The sequence below is a fragment of the Danio aesculapii genome, chromosome 14 (genome assembly GCF_903798145.1).
Source record: "Danio aesculapii chromosome 14, fDanAes4.1, whole genome shotgun sequence".
Classification (NCBI taxonomy): domain Eukaryota; kingdom Metazoa; phylum Chordata; class Actinopteri; order Cypriniformes; family Danionidae; genus Danio; species Danio aesculapii.
This window is the reverse complement of record NC_079448.1, coordinates 10,636,808-10,649,320: the sequence shown is the minus strand read 5'-3', so window position 1 is coordinate 10,649,320 and position 12,513 is coordinate 10,636,808. Positions and strand designations below refer to the sequence as shown.

Sequence of the window (12,513 nt, the reverse complement as noted above, 5' to 3'; positions counted from 1 at the left end):
TTGGGATTTTGTTACACAGTGTTTCTGTGAACGAAAGAGCAAAGTATTTTCAAAGAACCCATGAAATAAACATAGGAGTTTATGTTCCTTTTAGACATTAATTAATTATTAATAGTTTCAATTGTTCTTCTTTAATTTTTGGGGAAATAAACCAATAATATATCTAAGAGGTATGAATTAATGCCGTCCCATTGCGCCTCTTTTTATCATCACATGAGCTTCATTCATTCATTCATTTTCTTTCGGCTTAATCCCTTTATTCATGAGGAGTCGCCACAGCGGTATGAACCGCCAACCTATCCAGCATATGTTTTACACAGTGGATGCCCTTCCAGCTGCAACCCAGTACTGGGAAACACCCATACACACTCATTCACACACATACACTACGGCCAGTTTAGTTTGTTCAATTCACCTGTACTGCATGTCCTTGGACTGTGGGGGAAACCGGAGCACCCGGAGGAAACCCACGCAAACACAGGGAGAACATGCAAACTCCACACAGAAACGCCAAATGGTCCAACTGGGGATCGAACCAGCAACCGTCTTGCTGTGAGGCAACAGTGCTAAACACTGAGCCACCGTGTCCCCCTTGTAGGAGCCATTTGGCAACTGTTCATTGTTCCACTAGGTAGTGCTCTTTAAACAGGTTTTATAAGTGGGAACATATATTCAGGTGGCAGGTGTTGCTAGACGGAGGGGAGCACATACAGTTTTGACCACACACACATTCACTCACGCTTTAGCATGACGGTTTGTTTCGTTGGTTTGTAAGTCACGATACGTGGCAGTGTTTTATGTATATGAACGGAAACTCACTTGAAGGAAACTTGTGAACTACTGGAGTTCGCAACTGCAATAAACTTAAATATCGATGGAAACAAGTTAGACTGTTCATTGCATTTACGTGTCATCGTGAAAGGGCAATGTGCGTCATCTGGGTGTCTGTCTAACAACATGTCAGGGACTTCAAGCAATAGGCTTAGCCTCTACACCTCTTAGAATAATAATACAAATAATTATAATAATGTTTCCAGAGCAACAAATCAGAATATTAGAATGATTTCTGAAAGATCGTGTAACAGTAATTCGCTGTTAAAAGTTAAACCTAAAAAATAAGTTACATTTTAAAAATGCATTCAAATAGAAAACAGTTATTTTAGATTGTAAAAATATTTCGGCGGCTGAAAATTATTGTCCAGAAATTGTGTTTTTGGTATTCAGCCAAAAGTTTTTCAGTTTTTCTCAATATTCCGCTGCAGCAAAGTTCGCTCAAATAATGCACCAACAGGACATTTCTAAGTAGTATACCTGTCCCTGCTGCTACAACAGCAGTACTGTGCTCTCATGGCAACGCTGAAAAAATGACACCTCTCGACTTGGTCACTGTCCGTAAAATTTCACAGTCAACAAAATGTGGTTATTTTATTGGCTTTTGGCTTTTAAAATCAGTATAATTTAAGCAGTTTCCTTCGGCTTAGTCCCTTTATTCATCAGGTTTGCCACAGCAGAATGAACCGCCAGCTATTTCAGCATATGTTTTACACAGCAGATGCCCTTCCAGCTGCAACCCAGTACTGGGAAACATCCATACTCACTCATTCTCACATACTCATACACTATGGCCAATTTAGTTTATTCAATTCACCTACAGCGCATGTAGGGTTTCCCCCACAGTCCATAGACATGACACGTTATAGGTGAATTGAATAAACTAAACTGGCCGTAGTGTATGTGTGTGAATGATTGTGTATAGATGTTTTCCAGTACTCGGTTTGCAGCTGGAAGGGCATTCGCTGTGTAAAAAATATGCTGGATAAGTTGGCGGTTCATTCCGCTGTGGAAACCCCTGATTAATAAAGAGACCAAGCTGAAGGAAAAGGAATGAATGAATGAATTTTAGGGTTTAAAGAAGTGTACCAACCCAAAATCTCAGATCAGTGTTGTACTTGAATGCTTTACAATGGTAACAATTATTTCGGAAAGACTTGAAATTATGACAGTTAACGTGAGTAATCTCTTGATTCTCTTTCAGATGTGAAACCCAAAGCGAATAGCGAAATCAAGCCAGCCATTTAATCCACCGATCCAACTTTGAGGAGCTTTGAGGAGGTCAAAGGTTTGCTTATTCTTTTGTCATGGACTCTGAAGTTTGGGTCTCGCCCAGAAAGAGGGTTCATCTTCTGGAATAAACCACAGCCCCACCCCTGGCTCATCACACACACACACACACACACACACACACACACTCACACACACAAACACTATCACAGCAGTATTAGATGCATTTACATTCAGTTTGCACTGTATCCCCCCCGCATGTGCCCAGAAAAGGAAGCTTTCTGCCACTACGATCCAGATCTCCTTTAATCATTTGACACTGTGGACTCAATGGGTCAAGCGTACCATTGGAATATTCCGCGCTCAAGAGGTGGACTATTGAGCTTAACCAAAACAGATTGTGGGATTTTCTTCAGTTCAGTGTGATGTTAAGGATAACAAGTGTGCGGGAAACTCTCAAAGGGAAAACAGAGTGTGTGTTTTTTTTTTCAACCAAACTACTTAAAGCCTCGAGTGGAGCGTTTTTGATGGGATGGATGTTGACAGACCTTCAATGTTGAGAGAACTCAAGTGTCTCTCTCCGCAAATAGAGCAGCTCATCCTGAGAACATCTCCTCTGACCCTGGGCTTGAGTTAAATGGATGGATGGGTCGATTAGACGGATGGACGGGTGTCTGTGTGGTCTGAGATGGGAATAATAAGGATCTGTGCGTCTATCCTAATTTATTCCTGGCCTCTATAAGTCCATAATGTGGCTTCACAGACTGTATCAATGAGTCTTTTTGTGTTTGTTTGATTTGCTTTTTGTTCGGCGCCTTCCTTTTGGGAATTGAAAGCTTTTCCCACTGGCTAGCCAGTGAGAGGAATGCCAATAGTATAGAAACCTGGCTATATTCCATTGGTGCTCACCAAACACACGTCTTCTCTCTCCCACACCCCCTAATCACACTCATTTTTCCTCTCTTTCTTTATACCTTTCACTTCTCGTCTCATTTTTCCCCCCATTCTTTCTCCCTCATGCGTACACATACAAATGCAAGCAGGTAAATATAAGCTTTTCTGTGTCGATACGGAAAGAAGAATTTATTTTATCTATCTTAGTCCTTTTGTAAAGAATACTAATGTTATTGTAGTCCGCTTTGTTTTAAGGAATGTTTCTTTGTGTGTCTCTGTTAATCCAACTTTAGAATCCGGCTGGGTGGCCGACCAAATTCACAGTCTTTTCAGCTGTGTTTGATTTGATTAAAGAAGAGAGACTTCGGAAAAAGGGAAATGCCCCGTTCTGTGGGTGTTAAGTCAGTCTTAATCATCTCACAGGACCGGGATTGTGACGTATTTATTTTTTATATCGAGATGCATTTTGTATTATGCTTTGCCATGTTTCGTTTGGGACATATAATCTGCTGCGCCTGTGATGATTGGAGCTTGGATGATGTAGCTGTTAAGTCAATGTTGAGGACCACGAGACCATGAAAGAATCACTTTTTTTTTTAAAGGTGGTCAATTAACCAAACACTTCTTTCCACCTTATATGTAGCATTATTGACTGAAATATGATTTTCAACAGCAAGGACCTGAGGCCGACCTCACCTTAGATGATATCTCAGATTATTTTTGTTTAGTTACTATCTGCAATAATGTAAATTATTAAGATCCTTTCACCCTCCAGACTACCTAGATATAGGATGTGTTGTCAGCATTCCCGAACTACTGATCTTCGTTAAAGTTACCATGAAATCATTTGCAACCCATTTTACTTCCGCAGTGGGATGTAGTTTGAGAAATACAGGGTAGCACTTCATTTTCGTATTGGGAGATGGTTAGTGAAAAGTTTGTGTTCCAAAACCTGAATGTTAGTTTGCCTGAACCCGATTTCTGAAGTAAAAATTACATTTATTTTCTCCATAAGGAAATAGATGCTTTCAATAGTATCTGATTAACCTGTGAAGACAGAGCTGTTGTCCTGTTTTAATGTTATAAATCTACTCAAATGTGGTTGGTTTGATTTATAACTTACTTCTGCTGGTTCATATTTTCCTATATGGATTTAATGTATTAAGAAGTGTTAGCTATAAACCAAACCAATCAGCATTTAGTAGATTCATAACATTAAAACAGAACTTTAAACTTAAAAACAGAACTCATAACTTTAGCAGCTAAATATTTCATCTGTTTCAGATGTCTTTTTTTCTTTTCTTAAAGGCACAGTATGTAATTTTGACTACACAAGGGCACATTTTCGCAATAAACATAGGCTTAGTTTGATGACGGTGGAGTGTGGAATCATAGACGTTGTGGTCTTCATTAAAATATTTAAAGCTTCAAATAATAGTAATATGAAGCAGAGTAAGCCAGAGAGTGCTGAAGCAATTGTTAATGAGAGTTGAGTAAATGCAGCATGAAAGCAGCTGAGCTTTTATTATGCCACAGTAGGCATTGGATGATAATTAGATTCAAGGTTTACAGCAGATTGCAAAAGTCAAGGTTCTAAAACTGCAAAAAAATTTCTGTTATACCATACCAAAGGTATATGTAAATTTTTTAATGCTTAGTGTTGTAAAGAAATCTGTTTTTGAAACTAATGAAGAGAGCAGAAGTCAATGATTTATTGGAATTATTTAGCCTGACATGTTTACTGTTTCAAAATTTTATAAATGTTTCCTAATATAAAAAGTATTTTGTTCAATGGGGGAAAACGTGTTTTTTTTTTACCCCGACATATAATAAGAACTTATTACAGAGCAGTAAATACAATACCGTGATACTGCTTTGCGTCCCGGTGCATGGTCTAACAGGGTTGTGCTTATTCTCTTAATGAGTTATGGGTGTGTTTTCAGAATAACGTGCATTAAACCAATCAGAGTCTCATCTCTTATTCCCTTTAAGAGTCAGTTGCGTCACACCATAGTGCATTTGCTATTTACATGGCGAACTTTGTAAGTGGAAAAACTGAGCGCTTCACACAAGTGAGAAAACAGTTTACCAGACCATATGACGATAAAGAACGAGCCTCCTCCTTTCGGCCTTTTTACTTTCTCTCTACTTTACTCCTTTACTTTCGTGGATAAGGAAACGGTGTTGTACGCACTCCAGTGAAGACATCCATTCGCCTACATATTTAATTTAGTTTGTTGAGAGCAACTATTTCTATTTCTATAACTATTTCTAAATTCAGTTCTAATTTCCAGAAGAAAAAAAAATGAACAATAATCACGAAGTGTGGTCAAAGGGTTATATCCAAACACACATCCAAAACTCGTCAGGTGGACGAATCAAAGCTTGTTTATTATAAATATGCATATAATAAATAGTACTAATAATAACATTATACTAATGCAAATTGTCATGAATAAACTGAAAAAACACCCCTGAGATGAGGCGTAGAGGCAGTGGTTTTTATATTTATGTCGAAAATAGTAATTTTTGTAACATTTTAATCCTTTATTTTTTTCATATGTAAAGAAAATTAGGGTTGCGTTGTTCTGAAAATAGCAACACATCAGGCCAAACACGTCTTGCTCCTTATTGCGCCGGGTGTATGATAGGGCCCTATGTATGAATTATACACATTTCAACAATAACAATACTGAAATTGGATGAAGGAATTTCCTTGCCTCGCATTTCCTCTGCGGTTTTATGCTGCGTTCACACCAGACGTGGATAAAGCTTCAATCGCAAGTGATTTACATGTTAAATCAATGCAAAGATGCAAATAGATATCCTGCTGCGCGAATGATGTGATTTGTGCAAATGAATCGATTGAATTGAAAAATCTGATCTCTTTAGCAGACATTCGCACCCCGTTAACCAATCAGGAGCTTGCTCTTGTAGGAGTGTGATTATGACATAGCACCTGTTGTTGGTGTCTCGAGGAGAAATCCTCTTGCTGACACCAGACAACAGTACATCAAACTGGGCTCGGCTCAGTCTGAAGCACCGCTGAAATCCTCCAGTATCCAGGTATATTTTCTGGAGGAGTTGATAAACTCACAGAGCTGGGTGTACCTCTGTGAGGATTTAGTGGACTCAGACACAGCGGCGAATGAATATTCGCTGGGGGTTTTTTTACGCAGCGGATGCCCTTCCAGCCTCAACCCATCACTGAGAAACATTCATACACACTCATTCACACACAAACACTCATACTCTATGGTCAATTTTAGCATACCCAATTCACCTGTACCACATCTTTGGACTTGTGGGGTAACCAGAGCACCCGGAGGAAACCCTCAAGAACATGCAAGCTCCACACAGAAATGCCAACTGACCCAGCCCAGTATCGAACAAGTGACCTTCTTGCTGTGCGAACCTGTTACACACTGCGCCACCGCGTCGCCATGACGCGAATCAATAAAAGGAATTTGATGCATAAATGAAGCGAGTAAACTCAAAATGTGCAAAAATATCGTGATTTATTCGTGCTTTCCGCGGTGTGAACAGCCAACACAATCTCACGGCAATTCGTAACTTTTTGAATTAGTGGCTAATTCGTATCTATTGGTACGATCTAATTCGTACAATTTAGTATGATTTGCTCATCACCCAATGACAGTTTGGTTTAGGGGTGGAGTTGGGTGCCACGCCTCCTTTTTTAAAATCTTACATTTTCGTACGATTGAACTTGTACAAATTTATACGAATTACCACAAACAAATGCAGAGCACCCAAACACTGCAGCTTTTTTCAACTAAAAATAAAAATAATACTTGTATCAGAGCTGCAGCAAGGATTTGTCAGTGGTGGTTTCTCAGACTGTGCGTTTGATGATAGGTTAGCAATGATAGACGCCACACAAGCTCAGTTGCGCACCTCACATTTCTTAAGTGGTTTTAGAAACAATATGTGAAGTTAGCAAAATATACAGCAATGTTCTATTGGTTTTTGGATTGTTTTTTAATGGAAAAGAATAACATTCTGTGCCTTTAAGTTTTGTTATTTTTTTAATCCCTATGGAAAAAATAAATCTGAAAAATCCTACCGGAAAAAGTGGACACTAATGCAATCTACAGCTGTTAGATTATTGGTTAGCATTATGGACATCGACGTCAATGACTTTTTTTGTATTCTAAAGAAAGATATGCACGTACAATAAGACTATGAATGTGATATTAAAAGTAAATGGGTCTGATTTTGATTTCATGTTGACTTTAAGGTCTTCTCCGTGTAAACTGGTCAATATGTTGTCCTGTTTCCTCGTCTATGATTGGCTTTCCTTCAGATCTAACGCTGCTGTGAAATGTTCTGTGTGAAATCTCCTGTGCTCTAAACGTAGCAGATTCTCTCTCTATCTCTCAACAGTAACATGTATCAACTACCTCTGTGTCTGTACAGTTAACGTAACTATCGCAGTAATATAGAACCATGAAAATATATCAAATCAAAAATACACAATATGAATGTACTGACAGAACTTCAGTGTTTCCGTTTCTCTTCTGTGTAAAGATAATCCCAGAATCCTGTCGTTATGTAGACCTGTACCTGTCTCATGTGTATCCAGGACCTGACAGAACCCAATCTGTACCACAGTCTGTACACAATATAAGCTTTGAGTGTTTGACCGTAATTATTAATAATGGTTATTGCTGCTATACCATCTGTGCCCGATTCTCATATGTGTGAACGTGTGTGTGTGTGTGTGTGTGTGTGCGAGTATATTTGTTACAGAGAGCCATAATCTGCTCTGCTTTATGTCTACAGTGTATAAACGTACAGTAGGTCTGATCACACACATACAGTATATATATATATATATATATATATATATATATATATATAAAACACACAACAGCCATAAAGCAATGTGCTATATATTAATATAAATAAAGTGAAATGTCTTATTTTTGAGATAGACCTGTGATGATTTGGTAATTCTGAAACATTTGTGTGAGAGTACTACAGTATTGTTGGACAAAAAAACCTGTGAAAACATTATAATACTGATGTTATCACTAGTCTCTCACAGACAACACTACACAGCAAAATCTTCAGAGTAAAGTTTATTCAGGTCAGTGTATTTGGTCCCTCTCTAAATTGAGTAAAAGTTACTCGGCAGCAGAGTTAAATTTAATGAGACAATGAAAGGACTAATTAAGCGATGATTGAGTACTGATAATGAATAAATGTTGCTAATAAGCAGAAACAGAGGAGAAACACAAAACTACATCTACTTTCAGTCGCAGCCTTAGACGAAATAAACTGAAATAAAACACATTAAATCTCTCAAAATCTCAGCAGAGGATCATTCAGCAATTCCACAAACAGCAGCTTTACTTATTACCAACCTGTTTGGCCTTATTTCTGCCAGACTTTACAAAATTCCATATAGTGATAATAATGAGAATTAACTGATTAAGTAATTCTTAACAACAACAATAAAAAACGCAACTTTTTGTGTTTCACCATTGAAGAGAACAGTAGTTGCGTTACTTGGGCTCTTTGACTCAATCGCTAATGTTTGTCTTTTTGCCTGCCAAATGATATGTATATGACAAGTACTGCATAAAGAGACCAAATGTGACTAGGATAATTGATTCTTGGTGATTTAGTTACTGGTCAAACCAGTAAGATTAATTTAGATCTATTAAGTTTGAATGATTTTTCATCATGAAAGTAAAGCTGTGCACCAAGAGAATGGAACTCAGTAATAGTTTTATCAAGTTATAAAACACACTGAACATCTGAAACTCTCAAAACACAGACATACTGTATCACATATGGATTTTTGTGGACATCCGAGTCAAAGAGGTTAGTCAAACAGGTTAGTAATAAGTGAATCTGCTACTGCTGTTTGAAGTCAGTTGTAATTTAGTTTCTCTTCTTTCTGCTTATTAACAGCAGGTGTTCCTCATCAGTGCTCAATCATCACTTAATTAATCCTTTCACTGGCTCATTAACTTTAACTCTACTGCTGAGAAACTTTTACTCAATTTAAGCTGCGGTCACACCAGAGTTTGTGTGTACGAAATTCTGTCGCGCGGAGCTGCGAAAAGGGGCGGGATTAAACAAGATGATTAGACATTTTAAAAAGCCAGTGATTGCTCCTCCCATAGACTTCCATTCATACGCACGCGAATGCGTCAGACCGGAAACGCAAGGTCATGCGTCAAATTTCGCATGTTGCTGCGGTGCAAAGTTCAACTTGGTGAACTCTGACCTGCAAAATCGCATCACTTGACTGCGTGAGACCGATCGAGGATCAAAACATGACCTCTCTGGACAGAAATTTAAAACATGGAGCAATCGCTGGCTTTTTTAATGTCTAATCATCTTGTTTAATCCCGCCCCTTTTCGCAGCGCAGTACGACAGAATTTCGCACACACAAAGCCCGGTGTGACCGCAGCTTTAGAGAGGGACAAAATACACTCTGAACAGAGTAAATTTTACTCAGAGGATTTTACAACCCCAAATCAGATAAAGTTGAGAGTACGGAAAACACAAATAAAAAAAGAAAATAGTACTAAATTTGACTTGTATTTCATTGCAGACAAATCAACAAACAGTATTTAATGTGTTCCTCATGTTTTTTTTTTGTGTGTGTGTTTTTTTTTTAATAAATGTATACCGATTTTGGTTCTTGCAACGCATTTCAAAAAAGTTGGAACAGTAAAGCATTTACCACTTTGTAATGTTGTCATTCATTTTGACAAAATGTTTAGGGACTGAAGACACCAAGTGATAAAGTGTTTCGATGTAATTTTGTCCTATTCTTCCTGCAAACAGGTCTTAAGATGGGCAACAATACGGGGGTCTTCATTGTTACATTTTGTTCTTCAAAATGAACCGCACATTCTCTATTGGAGACAGTTCGGGACTGCAGGCAGGCCAGTCAAGTACCTGTATTTTCTTCGCAGCCAGGACTTTGTAATGTATGCAGAATGTGGTTCTGTATTGTCTTGTTGAAATATCCATGGGCGTCCCTAGAAAAGAAGGCAGCATATTGTGCTCCAGAATCTCTACTTTTCAACATTAATAGTGCCATCACAGAAGTGCAAGTTACCTTTGTCAAGGGCACTGACACTACCCCATACCATGACAGACACTGGCTTTTCTGGATGATTCTTTTCTTCCAATTAAGTACATCCAATTAAGCTGTTGTCAGTTAGCTCACAAAATGAGACACAAACCGTGAGGAGACGCATGCTTTTATAGTTTACAAGGTTAAAATGCAAATAAATAAACAGTAATTTAATGCCCTGCTACAGTACATTTGTTATTCATAATTTCTTATACACACAACCACAATTTGTAAAATCATCATGAAGATAAACACTATAAATAAGGAGGACTTCTCTCCTCCTCAATCCCCAGGTCTGAATGCAGACACAGTGGATAGCAGTGCAGCAGGGGCCTCATGTACAAAGACTTGCGTTGAATTCATACTAAAACATTGCGTACGGACAAAGCTGTAAATGTGCATACGCAGTAAAAAATTCAGATGTATGAAACACTGCGTACCTGTGTCCCATGCATATTCTCTTTGTACATCCGAATTAACGTGAAACTGAGCGTACGTGCACAAGTGCAAAACCCCTCCCTGCCTTCTCCCCTAATAACTATGGTAATGACTCGACTTTGGCAAAACCAAATGAAAAAGCAATGGCAAAAGCAAGCAAGAGGAGAAACTTTGAACAGAATGTGAATTGGAGGTCCTCCTTTTGATGGTAGACCGGAGATAAACCATGTTATTTGGAAGTTTGTCCTCCAGAATTAATAACAAAAGAAAAAAATACAGTGGGAGAGTTTAGCTGACGCGGTTAGCACAGTGGGGTCTGAACAGCGCACTGTGAAGGAATTAAAAAAGAAATAGTGCGATGTAAAGGTGTCAAATTTTGTAGTGTCCCGTTTTATTGACAGAGATAAAATAACTAAAGAGAGCGGATATCAGCAGCGTGAGTGGCGTAGCCTGTAATTGATCATGAACCCAGTTCGAATCTAGCGTCTGATGAACTCAATCTTCTTTTTTTCCCCATTACATATCAGATTTTGCCTACTCTTTATCACGAGGAAGACAAGTAGGAATCATTAATAAGTGTGTGTATTGTGTTAAGCGCATTTGAGCATCACATATTATTTGCACATTTATTGAATGGAAATGTTTCTGATTCACATATGCAAATTCATCTTCAGATGGCGCCTTTATAGCAATGTGCGTGCAGTCGATCGCTCCGATTACATCGATTACATGCGATTGCTGTAAATTGCGCTTTAATGTTTGGCTGGTCAACTGTATGGTATAGAAACCTTATATACCTGCTAGACATGCGGATGATCCCGTCCCATACAGCTGCCATTGTGCAGCTCAAAGATACTTTGTAGTGTGCAATTTAACACAATTGCCTCTAGGAGTCGCCAATGGAAATAAAACAAACACACACACGAAATGCACGTACATGCCAAGGTAATGCCAGACATGAAGTTGGCATGGACCAACGCACATTCTCACGTTCATTTCATCGTTAGTAAATCCAAACGTGAGCGTGAAATCTGGCAAACGCAAAGTTTTTGTGCGTACTCAGCATTGATACATGAGGCCCCAGGTCTCTTTCCCTGTCTAATTCAACCATTAACTGCCGGTAATCTGGAGGATTTTAAACATAGGCGAACACAGCAGCACGGATAGGCAATGTTTCTCAATGGTCATAAACTCCACTGATAAAAGACAAAGTCCGCCATTTTCATACAGCTCCCCCGACAAAAATGCTTGCTGCAAACCAACATTGTCTTAACTGATGCTCAACATACACAAATCTGTGATGTCAACTCCCTGACTAAGGCTCTTCTCCCCTGATCACTCAGCTTAGATGGCCGGCCAGCTCTAGGAAGGTGGTTCCAAACATCTTCCACTTACGGATGATGAAGGCTACTGTGCTCATTGGAACTTTCAGAGCAGCAGAAAATTTTCTTTAACCTTTCCCAGCCTTGTGACTCAAGACAATCCTGTCTCGGAGGTCTACAGACAATTCCTTTGTCTTCATGCTTGGTTTGTGCTTTGAAATGCACTGTCAACCCTGAGACCTTATATAGACAGGTGTATGCCTTTTCAAATCATGTCCAATCAACTGAATTTACCACAGGCGAACTCCAATTAAGCTACCGAAACATCTCAAGAATGATTAGTGGAAACGGAATGTACTTGTGCTCACGTTTCACGGCAAAGGCTGTGAATACTTATGTACATGTGATTTTTTAGGTTTTTATTTTGAATAAATTTGCAAATATTTCAAAAATAAATACTTGATAAATGACTAAATGAATACTATAAATACTTTCCAGATGCACTGTAACTCTTGTATAGTGTTGTATAAGTAACTATCTTAGGAGTGTTGTTTTAACTCTGAAAATATTGGAGACAGAATGTTCAATCATTCTGAGTTGATTTTAACTTTGTCTTTGCTCCTGAAAGACTAGACCTTTCTTGGATGCTGCTTTTGTACCAAATTATAATAATTACA

At 38.5% G+C, this 12,513-nt stretch overlaps 1 protein-coding gene across 1 annotated transcript in view; it reads left to right on the top strand.

The window, feature by feature from the left end:
• Positions 1–5,679, top strand: part of vegfba (vascular endothelial growth factor Ba) — a 47,535-nt gene extending 41,856 nt beyond the window's left edge. Inside the window, exon 8 of the mRNA XM_056472975.1 lies at positions 2,036–5,679. Within this exon, the coding sequence (XP_056328950.1) occupies positions 2,036–2,057 (22 nt within the window). The 3' untranslated portion in view covers positions 2,058–5,679. The remainder of the gene's footprint in view (positions 1–2,035) is intronic.
• Positions 5,680–12,513: the final 6,834 nt, after the last annotated feature.